Here is a 21046-nt window from a genome sequence, read left to right as displayed (position 1 = left end):
ATTATAATTTATAATTATTGAGGAATTACAGCTCCATCCTTCTTTGAAAAAGGAAGCTTAAATTTTATGCAAGACACTTTTAATGGAAAAGTTTTCTCATAGGTACCTAAGTATAATTTTATTGGAATCGAAGGCACCTAATGTAGGTAAGGTAGGTACATTGTCGGTTTGTTAGATCGTATTTCCATCCTATTAGGTATTTCTCTCCTCGACATTCATTTTCAACAATGCAGATAATTTGCAAAATACCAATCATGATTTCACAAAAACGAATCTAAATCAACCATGAAGGAGAAAAAATTTACCATTTCGTGTAAAATTCACGGTAAATCGTCTCAATTGTCGTTTTCAAGTAGCAAATTATTTCAAGTAAACACCATATGTTTAGACTTGTACAAAACCATTCTAATTTCCTCGTTCCTAAAAAGCTGAAGCTTCACCCCACTGAATGAAATTCGACATAATATGACGTAATCGCCGCAAGCTTCGAGGATGTAAGCATAACTTGGCGACGAACGATGTTCCCTATCACGCAGAATTGAAAATGTGTTGACCATAGTGAAAATCTCCTCATGGTATTACGTTAGGTACTGTATAATTCCGCATTTCATTTCAGTACGCCATGTGACACCGGCTGGTATCGTGTGCCATACGTAATATCAAATGTAATGTGAATCAAGTGTGCAACATTTTTTTTTTCAGTTCACGAGTACACCTAGATATAACATCTAGATAAATAGAAATCAGTCATTTTACATTTTATGCGAGATACGTATTAGAAAATGATATCAGGAATCATCATTTGAGCGACTGAATCATCGGAACTATACCTAAAATCGTATTCGAACCTGCCCATACAATACCTACGTAAGTATAAGTAATTTAAATACTCGTAGATACGAATACGCGTAATTAGATAATTTGATTCATATTCCTATCTACATTATATTACACGTGATTTGAAATGAAAGTATCTGTAATACGGTGTATGATTTTTCGGTCTTTTAAAATTATCGATTTTAAATTTCCAACTACCCTATCGTGGAGCAGAGCAAAGAAAACTTCGTAACGTGATTTAATTGCCTTATTTAAAACACGTTTTAAAAATGTATTTCTAGTTAAACGATTTCTTTCCGCGCACCAATGAAAATCTTTATCGACTTTACTTCTTTTATAATTTTTCCTCGTGATTAATCGCGTGTTATCTTTCGCATACTTTTAATTGGTTCTCGGATAGGGATCATTGAAAATGCGAAACGATAAGAGAGAATATTTACTTACATTTTGAAAAAGGAAGCAATTATTTGCAGGCATGTCTAGGTGATCTTTTTAATCGATATTTTTACATGCAGAATTCGCCGATTCAAGGTTATTTTATTATTAGATAGGAGCAGTTTCGTCGGAAATTTTCCATTTTCCCATGTTGAATGAAATTTTCCGAAAGAAAACGTAGGCTTTATGGTTACGCGGAAACGTATGAACAAGAAGGAAAAGCAGCCGATATAAAAGCTGCTTTTGTGTTTACATTGAACTTGAACTTGAATGGCCAAAAAGTGTTGTGGGTGTAGGAAATATTGTTTTCTCTTTTGCGAGCACGAGTATTAAGCAGTGTTGAAAAGATACGTATCTTAAACGTCAACGAATTATTGAAAATCGCTAAACCTTGATGAAAAAGTGCGTGTTTATTGGTTCAACTATTTTCAATTTTCATTTTCTCCAATATGACTTTCAATATTTGGTTCAAAAAAAAAAATCTACGAATTTTTTATCCAACAAAAATGACTGCTAATGACGCATAGTTGAGAAAAAATATGTATAGGGAATATCAAGAGAAATTGAGAAATATTTTTTTTTTAAATAAAAAGTTATACTCGAAAACATGTCTGCGATTTCGGATTTTCTAATTGAAGATAGAAGATTAATTCGATTATCTTATGAGTAGGTTTATTGTTTATAAATAGAGATAAAAATATTGCATAATAATTTGGTTCATTTTGTAAATGGATATTCTTTTTCCATTTCTGTGAAAAAACATGGCCAAGTTAAAAGTCAATTTACAAAAAAATAAAAAAGCGTGAAATTTTCTCTGAAAAATGAAAGTCTTGTATCGTTAAAATGCTGTTAAAAATACTGGTTCAATAAGATGTGGAAATTGATTGTCAGATTCTTCTCAACATGATTACATATAATCGAGTTAAATTAAAATAGCCTTCTAAGAAAATGAAAAAAAAAAAAAAAAAAAATTGAAAAAATGTGAAACAGGGAATTGAAATGTGTATTAGAAAGTAATACATGAAATTAAAATCGAACACGTTTTCTGGTATGTAGCTTGGATCATGAGCTTTCTCCTTGATGCAAAAATTTTCAAATACAACTACCATCTTATAATTTTTACCTTTTTTACTTTAAAAAAAAAGTTACCGAAATTAGGTCACCTACGGGAGCTTTATTCGAACATTTTCTGATTCGTAGGAATTAAATCTTAAATCGCTTAAAATTTACAACTTGATGCTCAAATATGTTTCTCATGATGACGTTCTATTCCATTGAATCGCTTACTTCGAAGCAATCTTTGAAAAACGTTGAAAAAGTGTCCGAAATTAGGACAGTGGACAACACTATCTATCCTACTTTTCAGATTTTGAGGGAGAAAATGAATTACTTATTCAATTAAAATTAAAGTTGGTTGGTGTGAGATTTAAACTCGAATTATATTTTTTGAAATATTGGTAGGTTCCATTCCTTTAAAATATAACTTCAAAATCAAGTAAATCTATTATATGCAGGGTGTGCCTTCGCAGAAAACATCATTTGTGATTTGATATAATTCAAGTAGCCATTTTTCATCAGTGACATAGGCAACTCGTCTTGGGTTCGTGTATTTTTGTATGCCTAGTTCCAGGATCAAAGGAGTCGACGAGTTTTATGCACTTGAAATATGTGTGTTTTTGACCCTCCGAAAATAATCAGAAATGTATAACATTTTGATGGATAAGTACCTACCTAATAATTGTTGAACAAGTGCAATTTGAACTACGAAAACTGATGAAATTTCTACAAAATTCAGTAAAAAATTGCATTAAGCATTGTGAAAAATTGTTAAAATGACATAAAAACACTTTTGAAGCATCCATTTAAAATAATGAAAACTGAGACCTTTTGGTGAAATTTTCGAAAAATTTGGCAAAAAATTGCTTAAAACATAGGTATTAATGACCTATTAAAATGATATAAATTGTATGGAATGTCGGTAAAACATGTTAAAATAGCATTAAAAAAAATCGAAACTAATAAAATTATCTATAATGATTAGATACGCTGCCAAATTATTGAGAAATTTTGACAAAATTCGATGAGCAATAGTTGCATAAAACTGCATTAAAACCTGATAAAAATTGCATACAAATGTTTAAAAGTTTCAAAATTATTTAAAACTATCGAGAACTGAAAACATTTTCAAAACTTTGCAAATTCACAAAAAATTGCACAAAACGTTGATAAAACATATTAAAATAGCATTAAAAAAATCTAAACTACCTCATTATATATTATTCGTAATGATTTCACTGCCAAATTATTGCGAAATTTTGACAAAATTCAATGAGCAAAAGTTGCATAAAACTTCACCAAAATCCAATAAAAATTGTAGACAACTGCTTAAATAATTTCAAATTTTTTTAAAACTAAGTACCGAGAATTGAAAACATTTTCTCAAAACTTTATACAATTCACAAAAAATTGCACAGAACGTTGGTAAAACATGCTAAAATGGCATAAAGAACGACAAAATATCACGACATTTTGACAAAATTTATCAAGAATAATTGCATAAAAATGGTTGAGAAATTTCAAAACTACAATTTTAAAATTAAGTATCGAAAAATGATTTTTTTTTTCTAAACATGAAAAAATTTGCAGAAAATGGCATATAAAATTGTTACATTACAACATATTGAAATGACATAAAAAACACTTTAAAAAAAAGATATTAAACCCATCAAAAAGTTATCAAAAAATGTTGAAATTTGGCCAAGTGTAGTAAAATTTGCATAAAACATTCAGAAACAATTTAAAAATGATGTAAAAGCACTATAAAAAAACATTAAAATCTTCATAAGTTCTTGAAAATTGATGATCAAAATTATCAATGAATTTGGAAAAAATTCAGTGCGTTTATTTTTTTATTATTATTATTTTAAGATTTTGGTATTCTAAAAGGAAACAATCTTCTCAATTTTGATGAAAAAATGAAAAAAAAAAACGTTTACCAATTTTTAATTAATTTACTCAAGTAGGTAGGTAAGTTATTTTCGACAGTACTGACTTTGAATTTCAACTTGCTTTTTTCATACAAGCCTCCAAGCTCCCACTATAAGGCTCCAAATATGAAAAAAGTTGAATAATTTGTGTGTGTTGTTCCAGTGGTAGTGACAGACACCATTTAAATCAGTGGTAGTGTTCAAACCCAAATAAAAACCAGTGGTAGAGACGCACACCATTTAAATCAGTGGTAATGTTCAAACCCAAGTAAAAAACCAGTGGTAGTGACAGACACCGTTTTAAATCAGTGGGTGTGTGTTCAAACTCGTAAAAAACCAGTGGTAGTGACAGACACCATTTTAAATCAGTGGTAGTGTTCAAACCCAAGAGAAAACCAGTGGTAGAGACTGACACCATTTTAAATCAGTGGGTGTGTATTCTAGCCCAAGTAAAAAACCAGTGGTAGTGACAGACACTATTTTAAATCAGTGGTAGTGTTCAAACCCAAGTAAAAAACCAGTGGTAGTGACAGACACCATTAAAATCAGTGGCATTGTTCAAACCCAAATAAAAACTAGTGGTAGAGACTCACACCTCTGACCTCCCACACCATTTAAATCAGTGGATGTGTGTTAAAACTTAAGTAAAAAACCAATGGTACTGACAGACACCTTTAAAATCAGTGGTAGTGTTCAAACCCAAGTGAAAACCCGTGGTAGAGACTGACACCATTTTAAATCAGTTTGTGTGCCCTATTGACAAAAATTATTCAATAGCATGCTAAAACGCATGCTTTTATGCATAGCACAAGCACGCGTGAATTTGGACTTTTTTCAAAAAAAGCATGCAATTCAGCCTGCGAAAATCATGCTTAAAGGCAATGTTAAAGCATGTAAAATGGAATAAAAATTGAAAAAAATTTGCCCTGGGTGAGGACCAAACCCAGGACTTGCAGTTTCTAGTTTTCTGTGTTACCTATAACCCACTTGGCCACTTCGCTGCTTGCAAAGAGTGGAGTAATTTCCCCATAAATGTTTGCACTTTTTGGACTCAGAGAAAAATTTAAAAATTTAATAAGTTCACAATGCACAAGCATTTACGTGAAAATAACTTCACTCTTCACAAGCGGTGAAGTGGCCGAGTGGGCTAGTTGACACAGGAAAATAGAAACCCGCAGGTCCCAGGTTCAATTCCCACCCAGGGCGGACATTTTTTTAAATTTTTCTTTTATTTTACATGCTTTAACATTACTTTTACACATGCTATTCTCAGGCTGAATCACATGTTTTTTTAATGAAAAAAGTCCAAATTCACGCATTACGCATCTACACACCTGCTTTTATGCATAATTTTGTCAATAGGGTGTGTTCAAACCTCAGTAAAAAAAAACAGTATTAGTGACAGGCACCATTTAAATCAGTGGGTGTGTTCAAACCCAGGTAAAAAAAAAACAGGGGCAGTGACAGACATCATTTAAATCAGTGGGTGTGTGTTCAAACCCAAGTAAAAAACCAGTGGTAGTGACAGACACCATTTGAATCAGTGGTAGTGTTCAAACCAAAGTGAAAACCCGTGGTAGAGACCGACACCATTTTTTTAAATCAGTAGGTGTGTGTTCAAACCTCAGTAAAGAAACCAGTAGAAGTGACAGGCACCATTTAAATCAGTAGTAGTGTTCAAACCCAAGTAAAAAACCAGTGGTAGTGACAGACACCATTTGAATCAGTGGTAGTGTTCAAACCCCAGTAAAAAAACCAGTAGTAGTGACAGGCACCATTTAAATCAGTGGGTGTGTTCAAACCCAGGTAAAAAACCAGTGGTAGTGACAGACACCATTTAAATCAGTACCTAGTAGTGTTCAAACCCAAGTAAAAAACTAGTTGTAGTGACAGACACCGTTTAAATCAGTGGTAGTGACAGACGCCATTTAAATCAGTAGTAGTGTTCAAACCCAAGTAAAAAACCAGTGGTAGTGACAGACACCATTTGAATCAGTGGTAGTGTTCAAACCAAAGTGAAAACCAGTGGTAGAGACTGACACCATTTTAAATCACTGTGTGTGTTCAAACCCCAGTAAAAAAACCTGTAGTAGTGGCAGGCACCATTTATCAGTGGGTGTGTTCAACCCCAGGTAAGAAACCAGTGGTAGTGACAGACACCATTTAAATCAGTAGTAGTGTTCAAACCCAGGTGAAAAACCAGTGGTAGAGACTCACACCTCTCACACCATTTAAATCAGTGGGTGTGTGTTCAAACTCCAGTAAAAACCAGTGGCAGTGACAGACACCATTTAAATCAGTGGTAGTGTTCCAACCCAAGTGAAAACTAGTGGTAGAGACTAAATCTGTAGGTGTGTGTTCAAACCCCAGTAAAAAAACCAGTAGTAGTGACAGGCACCATTTAAATCAGTGGGTGTGTTCAAACACAGGTATAAAACCAGTGGTAGTGACTGACACCATTTAAATCAGTAGTAGTGTTCAAACCCAAGTAAAAAACTAGTTGTAGTGACAGACACCGTTTAAATCAGTGGTAGTGTTCAAACCCAGGTAGTAACCAGTGGTAGTGACAGGCGCCATTTAAATCAGTAGTAGTGTTCAAACCCAAGTAAAAAACCAGTGGTAGTGACAGGCACCATTTGAATCAGTGGTAGTGTTCAAACCAAAGTGAAAACCAGTGGTAGAGACTGACACCATTTTAAATCACTGTGTGTGTTCAAACCCCAGTAAAAAAACTAGTGGTAGTGACAGACACCATTTAGATCAGTGGTAGTGAAATCGAAATTTCCAATTTTTTCCTAATGTAGTAGGAGAGGAAAGAAGAGGGGCAGCCAAGGTGGAAAAAATTGACAATAATTTCGCATCCACCTTGTACAAATACCCATTAAAAATTCTCCTTGAAAATCGTACCAGTGTCATTCGTTAAAATTTACTAGGTAAATTGAGCGTCTCAAATTTGCACGAAAAAAAAACATTCAATCGATGAAGTAGCTGAACAATACAAAATACATACACAACATCCAAAAATAAAACTTACTTAGTGAATTAACGACTCGCAAAATAATAAGTATTTCCATACCGTCAAAAATGCTGACAAAACTGACACACTTGTAAGCTGGTTGTCATAACATCGTATAAAACTGAAAAGACTACGTATTGTTTACCCTCACATCGCTGGGATAACAATTTTCGCATTATATTTTCACCCATTTACACGACGAAGTACCTACCTCTACAGGGCCATTAGAAAGTAAAAAAAATACTTTTATTATTCCTTTTTTTTTTTCAAACACGTCATATTGATGTAATGTTTGCGTATCCTCAAAATATACCTACGTACGTATGTATTTTCTGCAACGAAGACGTATACGTTACGTAAACGTTACCGTTGATGGGTATTTTTGCAGTTCATATCGTCAGTGTCAGGGCCATCATTAACGCAGCCTTGACCGTCATTTTTTTTCATACGTAACAAGAAAAAGGTAGGTATTTTGGAAAAATATTTCTCATAAGTATACGAGTATTACTAATACAATACATCTGCTTACCTATCTATTCTTTCCCTTTGGTTACATCTATAGGTACATGAAAATTTCACCGATACAAGTAAATTTCTTATGTAATAAAATTATATATTAATATAATAATTGCACTATGTACCTTCTACCTTCTCCCTGAGACGGCGACCTTTGACGAATTCGTACTTATCATTCTATTAAAAATGATGTAAGAGTGAAATGTAAGTAAACTATAGAAAATTTTCTTGCACCTATTCGCTGAACCAAAACTTATTCACGATTACTTTGTACTTGTATACGGAGATAAAACTCATTATAAATTATCTCCAAATTCTTAAAATTATTTAATATAATGTCAAATAGGTATCGTAATTTATCCTCGTACATTATAATATTACCACGATCTGGTTTCAATTTCCATAATATTCTACATCGTGTTTCTTGCCACTGCCAAAAAAGAACACGTGCAAAAAAACCTCGTGTCGATGAATTTGCATATAAAATGCATCTGCGAGTATATTCTCTATAGACAATCGAGCCAAAAAAGTTGTCCATTATACGAGTATATTTATTATCTAGGCTTTTGATAAACGATAAGTTCTCTAATCACCTGACCGGTTATCATTTGCGATACCTACCAAACGTAAGTGTATGATGATGTAGTAATTGACGAAAAGTTGGGGAAAAAATATTTTCACATCGACGTAATTTTTTTTACGTACTTGTATTTGTGTACGTGTGTGTTTTTTTTAATCATCTTAATCGAATACTATTTAAACTCGGTTAATACCGTCAGTTTTGTTATAGTTCTCGTTACCCGGTGGTCCTCTTCTAGTTGTGATAATCATGTGCGGAATTTGGGCAATTTTTGGTATCGACGAAGATTATTTTCGTAAATGCGAATGTTCTTTCGGTAAAATTCGACATCGAGGACCGGATGCTTTACGGTTCCAGTATGAAGCTGATGTTAAGGTGAGTTTTAATGGTTTTTGATTTAAAAAAAAAAAAAGAAAAAAATTATTGATTTACGTACCTAGTTAGGTATTGGTATCTAATATGAAAATTATTGATAAATAGATACGGTTGACGGTATTGATAATATTTTCATTTGATTCGTAGAAATTACTCGTCATTTATTTAATTATTACTTCCTAATTTATTCCTCTTTAAATATCTGCAAATTTTTCTGCATCATTTAGTTAGGTACTGACTTAAAAAAAAAATTAATTCAATTTTCATCTCATTAAAAATATTAAGGAAAAGTTATTAAATTTGAAATAGGTTAATTCATATCAACTTTGAACTGAAATGAAACTCGTGTTCTCTAGTTTTGCCAATTCCTTTGATGGTTTTGTAAAGTTTATTTGGGATGGGTTGAGTGGGCAGGGGAGAGGGCTCGTAATTTTCAAGCATTATTGTGATTTTTTACTTTTTTTTTTTTTTTTTTTTTTTTCAAGTAAAATATTTTTATTTTATTTATTTCATTTTATTTTAACAATTCAAGTCTCTCCAACAGCTGGGAGCTAATGACAGGAGAGACCACTTATAACTAAGGGGGGATAAAAACCAAACTCTGTTCTGAAACTGCAGGGGAAAAAATACAAAAAAATACAAAAAAGATATTATTAAGTAAACATTACCTAATAGAATGATGATGAATCAAGAGAGAAAACAAAAAACAATACAAACTAGAGAAAAACTGATATCAAGAAGGCTATTATGAAGACAAAAGTAGAAAGCTACTATATTTAAAAATTTGAATAAATTATACGTATAACGAAGATATTTATTTAATCTCTTTGTAACAAATCCATTTTCTAAATGGGATTTCAACATCCCTTGGGTTCACAAGAGCCACCAATTTCGGTCAAAATTAAAAAAAAAAATCAAAGATAACGTGATTATTGATTTTTAATAATTTGAATGTACTGGGTTCGAATATTGGCTCATTTTTTCGATCCTATCCCTCAGATTCTTTTTCTTTATAAGCTTTCATCAACATGGCCAAAATATTGAAAAAAAGATAAAAAATGTGTATCGCAATATTCTCCTAATTTTCGCCTCAATTCTCCATTTTAAAAAAGTGAAGGACATGGTAAGACAATAAAGGATCGAATCTGATCAAATTATTTCCAAAAACCTGCCACAGGCCTTTTTTCTTGTACTTGATTCATTGAAAATAATGAATTTATTCATGTTATTCCATCATTAATCCTTCAATCGATCATAATTTTTCCTTTCTACCTACTTCTAGATTATTATTTTTTTTTTAATGAATAGGTTTCATTATAAGGAACCAATTTTCCTTCTCGTTACCTTCCCAAATTTTAATTACCCACTCATTAAGTCATTAATAATCACGCAGTGATCGATGAAAGAAAATAGAATTGAAAAAGTATTCAATTTAGCGTTTCATATTAATCGTTTTTCATTGAACCTCGTATTACGAGTTGATAAACCCTCGACGTCTTTCTCTCTCTCTCTCATTTGAATACGTAATGTACTCTCATGTAATTCATTTTCCAACCGTCTGGTATAGACATCGGTGATTACATTTAATAAAAAATATTATTATGCTTGTTTATAACCTTTGAATCTAATCTTTGTACGTTTATTTCACAGAATGCATTCTTGGGATTTCATCGGCTTTCTATTGTAAAAACACCTTTCGGAATACAACCTATGCGCCTGTATCAGTTTCCAGAAACTCATTTATTGTGTAATGGTGAAATATACAATTGCAAAAAGGTAGGTGATAGAAGGTGTACTCGAATAGTGCGAAGAAACACGTTACGAAAACGTAGGTAACAAAATTGTTAAACAATTTCTTACCTAATAGGTAAAAAAAAATGAAAAAAATGAAATAGAAGATTTTTAAAACAAAAAATATGATTTCTTGTTTTTTAGTATTTTTTGGTGGGGGGGGGGGGGGGGAGGGGGATCGGTTATCTTGAGAAAAAAAGTTTTTCTGGCAAAAAATCAGCAGTGAATATTTTTAAAAATTTAAATATTTACCTATTTACTTACCTATTTTAAAAGTAGGCTACCTCCAAACTTTACTCATCACTGCAACTGGTGGTGCACATTTCAAAAAATAATTCAACTAGAAAGACATTTAGCTAATTGAAACTTTTTTTGTTGAAAATTTTAGCTCGGCAAAGAATTCGATTTCAAATACGAGACCGGATCTGATGTTGAAAGCATTCTACACTTATTCAGTAAATTCGGAATTGAAAAATGCGCCCAGCAACTGGACGGTGTATTTGCATTTTGTGTACTGGATATAACCAACAGGTGCTTTTATGTGGCTCGAGATCCATTTGGGGTACGACCTCTCTTCAGACTTGTTACCAATAATGGAATCGTTGGTATTGCTTCTGAAGCCAAAGGTACCTACTTATTTTTTAACAATATTTATTTTACTTCCTAAGTATTTGAAGTTTCGAAATTAAGCATACTAATCTTCGTCGTTGTTTTTGTTCTAAAGCGTTGATTGGACTTACTCACGATTTCAATGGTACGAAATGGTACATCGAACCATATCCTCCTGGACACTATTCAAAATACCAAATCGGTGATGATTTTAAAGTGAAACTGGTTGAAGAAAAACGTTACTACCAGATTGGTTGTCGGCCAAAATTCACTCCTTGGGCCAATTATGAAGGTATTATTTATGTTCATTATTAGAGCTAGGAAAGCATTACCCATATTCTTATTGTATAGTTATACAAGGTGTCCGGAAAACGATCATAAGGTAGTCTGGAATTAACTTTTCACGATATTTAAGTGAAAAAAAAAACAAAAAACGTTGAGTACATGAAATCAAATGTATTTTCTTTCAAAATTATTATATTTTCTGAAGGAGGGGGGGGGGTTGAATTGCTAAAAATGGGAAAAAGTGATGGAATTCTGCAAAAATTAGATAATGTGAATTTTTTAAACCTCCAGAGTTTTATTTCTAAAAATTTTCATTCTAACGATGAGCACGTAACTATTTTTTTTTTTAAATAAAAAAATTATTGTCATAAAAAGCAGTTTTAGGAAATAAAGTGAAAGGTTTGTGCTTCATAAAAACGTTTTCAAGTAAATAAGTACCTACCTACATAAGTACATATTTTATTCGAATTTATTCATTGTTGACGATCGAAAATTCGATGTGAATATTCCTGTATGAAATTTTCAAACTACGAATGAGAGTCATTTAAAAATTATGCCACCTATTTGAAATATGAGTACCTACCTACTTAGATAGGTAGGTACTGTACAAGAATTCTTGTCACAAATACGTTTCAAGAAAATAGGTACATTTAGATAGTAATTTTAGCATTTTTTTTTATCAACTTGATTTTTTTTTTAATTTGCAAAAATAATATTGTATAACTTAATCTTTACATACAAAAGCCTACTTGGAAGGGAAAATAGTGCTCAATTTCAAAGACCCAAGGAATATTATGTTACAAAAAGTCTTCAGGACTCAATGAAGAGATATTGAGTACAATTTTTTTTAGCACCATTAATTTATGCAAATCTACAAGGCATTACCTAATCATATGCATTTGTAAAAAATGAGTCAAGCTGTTTTCAGATTTTTTTAAAAAGATAAAATGTGTGAACGAATTGGAAAAGTAATTTGACTCACTGAAAGAGCATGTCACCCAGATCTAAGAACCAAATTTTCAGCTGTCGAAGTTGATTTTTAGATTCTTAGTGAATTTTTGAAAATGGCAGAAATAGTCAATTTGGTCTTTTAATCTTCTAGTAAAAAAGTAAAAATATAAAAATGAAAATCTGAGTTGATTACTACATTTTTCGAGTCGAACTGGAGCCTCCAGCAAAGGTAGACTTTTCTCCAGTCATCTTGAAATTGCTCTAGAAGGTGCAGTAATCCTTTTTGACAGTTGAAAATTTAATTCTGTTATAAATTCGACTTTCTGAATCGATTAAAGCTGGAGAATTGCGAATTCGAGGTGATGAGGTGAAAAGTATATAGTCAACTTTCACTGGAGGCTCCAGATCAGCTTAAAAATGGTGGCAATTGATTCGGTGGGTAGGTACTTGGAAGAGGTTTTGAGCACTTTGTTGCAAAATTTGACAATTTTGATTTTTTTTTTCATTTGACATTTTCAACTTTTTTTTAAAGCCCTACACTTTTCAACCAGTCTCCTCGGATTTACAACTCAGCTGCCTAAATCGATTCGGAACATCGAATTTATGACAGGATCACATATTTTTCAGCTGTCAAAGTTGATTAGAACACCTTCTGGAGCAATTTGAAATTACTTGGAGAAAAGTTAACTTTTGATGGAGACTTCAGATTGGCTTGAGAATGGTCCAGAATCGATGAAGGGGGATCGACTTTTGTATTCTTACTATATGTACCGATTTCTAGATTTTATCACTCTATGCACTATTTTTGGAGAAAATTAATATTTCATAAGGGTAGAGGCACCAAATATGGACCACTTTTTTTTTTTGAGGATTGCCACTTGAAAACAGTATAAGATGTATAAACCTCCACAAAGGCTTATAATGAAGTTCCATCCTTCCACTAACACTGTACAAAACTTCAGGAGTGAAGGTCAACTTTGAGTATGTTTTTTTTATTGTTGAATGATGAGTGTCAAAATGACAGTTCAAAATTTTGGACGCCTAATATGGACCACTTATAAAATTTTAAAATAAACATGCTTTCACATTTTTCAAAAGGTCATATTTTTTGTAGAAATGAACAAAAAAACGTATTCTAAGCAGTTCAGGTTAATTTTGAATATTTTTTCTTAAATTGTTGAATGACGAGTGTCAAAATGACAGTTCAAAATTTTGGACGCCTAATATGGACCACCTAAAGAATTTCAAAATACTTAAACATATTTTTACATTTCAAAACATCATATTTATTTGTAGAAATGAACAAAAAAAGTATTTCAAGCATTTCCCTTTTCAGTGGCTGTAAAAAATGAGTAAAAAATTTAATATCACAGGTGGTCCATATTAGCGCACCCAATAAAAAAAAACTTTGCACCAAAAATTTCTGCACATACCCTCATTTTTAGCAAAAACTAATCACTCCAGCAGAAACTATGTTCTTTTTTGATATTATAAACATCAATGAAATTTAGAAAATTACACCACATATACCCTATATTTTAATAAAAGTTGAAAAACACACCAAAAATTTTTTTCAATGTCTCAAAACAGTTTTTTGTAAATTTCTCTGCGAGTTTTGACTTTACAGTTGTAATTTTTTTCTCATTCGTTTTTTTGGCGAAAAATACATAGGAATACATTTTTTCCTGACAGATTGTGCTAATTACCAACGAGAACAGGCGCTGGTCCATATTGCGGACTGGTCCATAATTGGTGCCCTTACCCTTACTCACCATTAGGCCATTTCCGCCATTTCAAAAATTCGATAAAAATCGAAAAATCAATTTCAGCAGCTCAAAATTTGGTTTTGATGTCCGGATTTTCTGAAGGTTCTATTGCAATTTTTTTTCTGGGGTGAAATTGAATTTATTTGTGTCATATCTTACCTAAAAAGTATCCTATTCATCTCCTCTCCTTACCATAATTTTAGTCATGGAACTTATCGATTTGGTTACCTATTTATAATTTTCAATTGATGTAGACAATTAAGTAAAATTGTTACAAATCGTAAGAATTTATGGGAATTTCGCAAAAACCAAATTTAATGAGGTTGGTTATCGTGGTTTCATTTCACCTTTTTTTGGGGGGGGGGGGAGGACGAAGAATTGGTTGAAGATGAAGCACTTGGTAAGCCTGGAGTTATGATCAAGTTCTTCAAAATCTTACCACTCAGTGTATGCTTCATTGTACCTAATCAAGTTCAGGAAATATAATTCAAGTTTTAAAAGCTTATACTTAATAGAATGCTCTTCAAAGCTTGAGATTATTTCATTTTGTATATCGTGGTTCGCATCGAATGACCTTCTGATAACGATCGTACATTTCACGAACTGGTGCGTTGAGTTTTCCTCGGTAACGTCGCTCGTGGGAAAGTAACGAGCCCACGCACAGTAGATCCATTTTGAGGAAGTGCCAGTTCCCAATTCCCATGAAATAGAACCAATCTAATTGTGACAATATTTCGTTAGAATTTTTAAATTGACCAATTGACTGTGGTTTTAGGACACTCTTCAGACAAATTTATAATTTCTTCAATGAGTATGAATCCAAAATACTTGAGTACCATGTTGTCTAATCGTGTATTTTTTTTTGCAGATTTATCCGAAAATATCCACGAAAACATACGACGACTTTTGACCGCAGCTGTAGACAAACGTCTAATGTCCGATCGTCGAATAGGATGCTTACTGTCAGGAGGCCTTGATTCCAGTTTAATATCAGCTCTACTAGTAAAACTCTCCAAAGAGTATAAACTACCGTATAAAGTACAGGTACCTATACCTACTTACTTATTCGAAAACTTCCCACAAAACACCCATCTATAATAGGTAGTCGACCTTACCCCACAATTTGTGATTTGAAAACTCGACTTTACAGTCTTTTGCCATCGGTATGGGTGACAGTCCAGATATCCAGGCAGCCAGACAAGTATCCGAGTACATCGATACCGAACATTACGAAATTATTTTCACCGAGGAAGACGTCATTAGCGTACTAGACGACGTTATTTATCATCTAGAGACAGCCGATATAACCACAATTAGAGCGTCTATCGGTACGTGGCCCCCTGCCTCTCTGCTTCATCCATACTATACTTACCTGCACACCCTAATTGTACATTTTATTCGCAGGAATGTATTTGATATCGCGATTTATCAAACAGAATACCGATACTACGGTTATATTTAGCGGAGAAGGAGCAGACGAATTAGCCCAAGGGTACATTTACTTCAGAGATGCACCGACTTCGAAACACGGAGACGAAGAAAGCCACCGATTATTAAACGATATCTACCTGTATGATGGTCTCAGAGCTGATCGAACTACCGCAGCGCATAGGTTAGACTTAGAGTAAATTTTTAATAATACCGAGGGGAAAAAATATTTGATTGATAACGCGTATAACTGGTAAGCATTTGGGTAGGTGCTTCGATAAACATTAAGTACCACTGTTGTTCTAATTGAAACAACGAGATAAGAGTAATAAGGCCTTAGGTCAAGTCTGTAATCAAGGTCTAACTCTAAGATGCATTATTTTGTCTACCTGTTGTGGTAACTCAACAAATATCACGAAAAGCACTCGATATTTAACTCGTTCCTATAATCTAATCACTAATCAGATAATTTTTTCATATGTTTTTACAGTTTGGAACTACGAGTACCATTCCTCGATCAACATTTCACCAATTATATTCTCAGTTTGCCAGTCGAGCTGAGACAGCCACAGAAAGGCGTCGAAAAGTATTTAATTAGATCAGCATTCGACAATACCAAATTATTACCTGATAATATCCTATGGAGGCATAAGGAAGCTTTCAGGTGTGAATTTATAATCCTATTTAATTACGTTTAGTTAGGTACTCTTACTCTAGGTGTAAACGCTATAAATTTAAATCCCTCGAATCGGTAACAATAACGCCTTGGAATTTTTTCAACGTGTTTTTTTTTCGCATGCAATATTGACACGCTTGGAAAACAGTACATATTTACCTACCCATTTGACAGCTTTAGCTGTTATATCTTGACGGTCCACGGCTCGCTCTGTAATTATGAGCTTTAGCGCCTTCTTACATTATTTATAAGATGCTATTCGTGTATCATTAACGTGCGTACCTTTCAAATATCGAAAAAAAAAACTTGTCAAATAATCCAATACCCAATACTTAAAGTGTACAGAGCACAGACTACCTGCTTGCTTTTCTGCATGAAATTGAAAAAAAAAAGAGTATAAAATCACTTTAATTTTTTTTTATTCTACTTTTTCTTTCAATTAATTTTCTCGTGCTGTCTTGTATAATTTGTGTAAAGTTTACAATGTAAGAACAGGTTTACTTGGCAGGATACTTTTTCTCATCGAATGCAAATAATTTTAGAATAATTTATTATTAGATTGGGTACGTTATTTTTTGTTCGATTTTCTTCATCAAGGACGTATAGTACACTATGAAAGATAAAAATAGGTACTTTATAATCGGGGAAAAAAATTAGAATTCAAGGACAAGGTCGGTGAAAATTTTCCTACTTGAATTAATCGTTTTTCGATTTATCAGTGTTTTTTTATTTTTATTTTATTTGGCTAAAAACCGAACATAAATAAATACTTAGTCTTGGAAAATTTTATTATCAATAAAAAAAAACGATGAATGATGAATAAATTATTGTTCAGAAGAAATTATGCAGAGATAGGAAAGTTTTTGTATTTGCATTATGAACCAGTTGGATTTATTTTAGTGAATTGTAATTACCGATAGTTTTTTTTTTTTTTTTTTTTTTAATTGACTTAGATACTCTTAACCTTCCCATTCATGCCTCTCAATATACTCACCTACTTTGAAGATTAAAGCTTCAGAATTTGAAAAAAAAAACTCACGAATAATTAGGAAAATGCTTTTAATTCGTAACACGGTTTTGAGTTTTGGATTTTGAAACTTTAAATTGGTGAAAAATTCTGAATTTTGCACAGATAATCACGTTTAATGCATTTTTTCAATAATTTCTACGCTTTTCAACCATTTTTACAAATCCATTTTAGCATAACACTGATCTCAATTTTTTATATTTTTTTCATTAACAACGATTTTAATATCTGTTTTATCAATTTTTATAATTTTTCATCAGTTTTTTAATGTTTTTTAACAATTTACAAATATTTTGAAGAAATTTTTCATTTTACGAAAATTTTGCTCAATTTTGAACACATTTCATCGAATGTTCTGACACTTTCTACGACTTTTGTATCAATTTTGACTTTTTTCCTATAAAATTTCGTTCATCATTTTCAAGACTTTCAAGTCATTGTTGTTGGTTTTTTTCAATTTTTATTTTGTGCAGTTTTGTCGTTTTTTGATATTATTTTTTGGATTGCCTTTTCCAGTATTTTTTTGTACTTTTTCTTAAGCAATTTTTTTTGGAAACCAACAGATTTTTCAAAATTTATGACAATTTTTGCACAAATTTTCATATTTTTTCAATATTTTTCTCATTTTTTTTTTTACAATTTTTACAACAGTTTAGTTGGCATTTTGGTAATTTTACGTATCTAATTTTGCCCATTTTTTTTGTGTCGTGGTTTATGCATTTTTATTACATTATTTTCAAAGATTGGTGAGTTGAATTGGTCAGTTTTCCTGAATTTAGTGCTTTTTTTGCATATTTTTGGGAAATTGTATTTTTGCATATTTGAATTTCGTAAATTTTCATATAATTCTTGTCAAATTTCTGGAAATTTCACCACAATCACATCACTGTAAATAATATGCTTGAAATTCTCGGAAAAATGAGTAAAAGACATTTAAAAAATTTGTGAAATTGTCATTAAAATGATCTACAAATAATAAAATTTGAAACTGTCTAAATCTCTAAAAGCCATAGTTTATGAAAGTGCTTTGAAAATGCTTGAAAAATTGCTTCCAATGAACTGTTTTAATTCACGAGGGCGAAAATATTTAGTAGAATTATGAAAATTGAAGAACTTGAGGTAAAAACGAGTCAGCTGTATTTCCCATAAAAAATGAAAAATGCAGCTGACTCGTTTTTACTCGGAGCCCATCAATTATTAAGACTGATTAAAATTCAGTACATTTTTAAAATCGGTCAAAATGATTTTAAAATCAACGAAATTACCTAGGTACCTACCTCAAGATGTGTCTCGACTCTCGAGCACATTTTTCTGTTTGAGAGGAGAGTGAGGAAAATGAATCAACCTTTTTTTAAATGGAAAAATTTCAAATCTTTCATTTTCATTTTTTATTCATTGAAACATCCTGGTCAAAAAAAATGAAGAAAAAAACAGTCTTTAAACAAAAAAATATGAATAAAATATCCTAAAAAATACCAATTACAAAAATTAAAAAAAAGTAAAATAAATTCGAAATTGGTCTAATAACTAAATTTTCAAGTAAGTACTAATTTTCATGTAAAAATGTATCTAGTACTTATGTACTTATTCAATTAGCCAAAAATCGTATACCTGAGTGTGATTTTACTGAATTTTTAAACTAGGTGTAATTACGTATCAAAAGTCTCATTAAAAAAAAAAAAAAAAAAAACTCAACATCGAATAGGTAGGTGAGTACATGGATAATATTATTGCCTAATATTTTGCAAAATCAAATCAACCTCTACCAACAATTTGTTAATAAAAAAATCATAACCTATAGTGACCGCATCAAGACGTCGGCAAAATTTGTAATTTTTAGGTCAATGCTCTCTCTTCGGCGAAAGCTTTAAAAATATTCAAATACCTACATATTTCCAAAAAAAAAAAAAAAAAAAAAAAAAAAAATGGAAATTACTCCATTCTAAGTATGTATGATTGTAATGTCAACTTTTTCGTTTTAAAAACATTTTTCTTTAAGGTTCATAATATGAATAAACCTTTTGAAAACTTTTTTCAAAATTTAAATGTAAGGAGGTATAAGCATAAGCAATATATAAACGATGGATTCTGCTGTAAATTACGATAGGTAGAAAAATAATTTTGGATTTTTAAATTAATGTCTGAGTAAAAAGATCTCAGTAATCAAACCCACTTATTTAGTTTACAACACGACCTTTCACACAACCTCATCCGATCTACTTATTATTATAGTCAATTTGTCACGTCTTCAACAAAATTGAAAATTGTAAGTTGAAAATCGGCTCGACATCGTTACATGCAACAAATTGTGGCAAGGCAGTAGGTACATGAAACCACCAGCGACACGATTAAATACAAAAAGCGAAGCGACAAATTTTCTACAACTTATCTGCGGAATTTAAACATCATTACTTAGCGAATATTCGAGCCGTAAATCCGAAACTTATCTCAGATTAAGATTCCATTTGTCTTTAAAATGTGTAGGTATCCAAACAGTAAGTTGCGATGTTTACTTTGATGTTTTTCGTGTTCGCAGCTAGTACATAACATCCCTTTCTCGTGGTGTAACCATACGTGTCTCATTTTATCTGCCACTAACTCGCAGTTATTTATCATTGCGGTAAACCTAGCTGGTAAAACACGCTGGTTTGATATAACCTAACCTTATATTATACCTACGAGTATTCCAAACACACAATACCGAAATTAATTCCAATACTATTACACAGTACCTACTACCTAAGCTTGCAAATTTACATTTATTTAGACCTACTAGCTCGACGTACATAGGTACCTACCTATTGATGACACGTTAAAAATTTTCTGTATCTAATTTTATAGTGACGGCGTAGCTGACGTTAAAAGATCTCTATTCAAAATAATTCAAGATTGGGTCGAAGATAAAGTATCGGATGAAGCTTTAGCAAACGCTCCTATTAAATATCCTCATCTTCCACCCAAAACTAAGGAGTCGTATTACTACAGGTAAACAAGACTGTTGCGTAGGCAGCGTCGATCGTCCTCGAGTCAATGCGTCAAATGCCTATTTTTATATAGGGTATTATTTTTACAAGAGTATTTTTAAAATTTTCATTTCGTTTATATTACAGAGAAGTATTCGAGAAACATTATCCGGGCCAGGCTAACAAGTTGGTGCCTTATTATTGGATGCCCAAGTGGACCGATGTTCAAGATCCTTCGGCTAGATTCATCAAACATTATGCAGCTAAATAAATCGAGTAAAATTTGTCATGCATTTTTATCGGATTCAAGAATCTCATCATCACCGTACAACATATCTGCATATTTTTACCAGTATTTCACGTGAAAGTTTTACTTATCACATGATATCTTTTAAAATAGCGTAATATCTAATTATTTTCGAGTGCTAAGAGTAAATTATACGATATTTACAAGCTATCACTTCTGCACTTTTACTATAAATTATGGTGTAAATAAACATATTTAAAAAATAAAATATTTTAAAATAAGTAACATTTTGGTCTTTATCATTTTATTGAAAAAAAAAAAAAAAAAAAAAAAAAAAATTAAAAACACTGACCAGGGAAGTCTTGCAACTGGCAGACAAATTCTTTGAACTGGAGGACACTTGATTGGAGGAGCATGCAAAAATAAATGAATAGGTATCCAAAGTTTCAGGTGCTCAAGAGTTTTTTATAATTTTTGGTGAATTTTAAGAGTAGGTTGATGAAAATTTGGATTTAAAATGGAAAACAACTAAAATTTTACCAAACTGACGTGGAAAG

At 31.9% G+C, this 21046-nt stretch overlaps 1 protein-coding gene across 4 annotated transcripts; it reads left to right on the top strand.

Annotated features, from left to right (window-relative positions):
- Positions 1–610: 610 nt before the first annotated feature.
- AsnS (asparagine synthetase) lies at positions 611–20836 on the top strand. 4 transcript variants are annotated; one of them, XM_065364981.1, is made up of 11 exons: positions 611–867; positions 8582–8746; positions 10397–10522; positions 10926–11163; positions 11262–11438; positions 15017–15192; positions 15299–15476; positions 15553–15760; positions 16067–16240; positions 20121–20264; positions 20390–20836. In XM_065364981.1, exons 2-11 carry the CDS (start codon positions 8621–8623, stop codon positions 20511–20513), a joined length of 1671 nt encoding a protein of 556 aa, XP_065221053.1. In that variant the 5' UTR covers positions 611–867; positions 8582–8620; the 3' UTR covers positions 20514–20836. The 4 variants fall into 4 exon arrangements, with proteins under 4 accessions (XP_065221053.1, XP_065221052.1, XP_065221055.1 ...); XM_065364980.1 differs by having other exon boundaries at positions 8571–8746; XM_065364983.1 differs by lacking the exon at positions 611–867 and adding an exon at positions 8148–8417.
- The last annotated feature ends 210 nt before the right edge of the window (positions 20837–21046 follow it).

This window comes from Planococcus citri, chromosome 4, assembly GCF_950023065.1.
Source record: "Planococcus citri chromosome 4, ihPlaCitr1.1, whole genome shotgun sequence".
NCBI classification, from domain to species: Eukaryota; Metazoa; Arthropoda; class Insecta; order Hemiptera; family Pseudococcidae; genus Planococcus; species Planococcus citri.
The sequence above is the reverse complement of the archived record's forward strand: the minus strand, read 5'-3'. Positions and strand labels throughout refer to the sequence as shown.

Bases quoted from the DNA above. Each gene is read 5' to 3' on its own strand.
- AsnS (XM_065364981.1), top strand. From the start codon at position 8,621: ATGTGCGGAATTTGGGCAATTTTTGGTATCGACGAAGATTATTTTCGT. The intron at 11,439-15,016 runs GTATTATTTATG...TTTTTTTTGCAG, and splicing joins TCCTTGGGCCAATTATGAAG to ATTTATCCGAAAATATCCAC. The intron at 15,193-15,298 runs GTACCTATACCT...TCGACTTTACAG, and splicing joins AACTACCGTATAAAGTACAG to TCTTTTGCCATCGGTATGGG.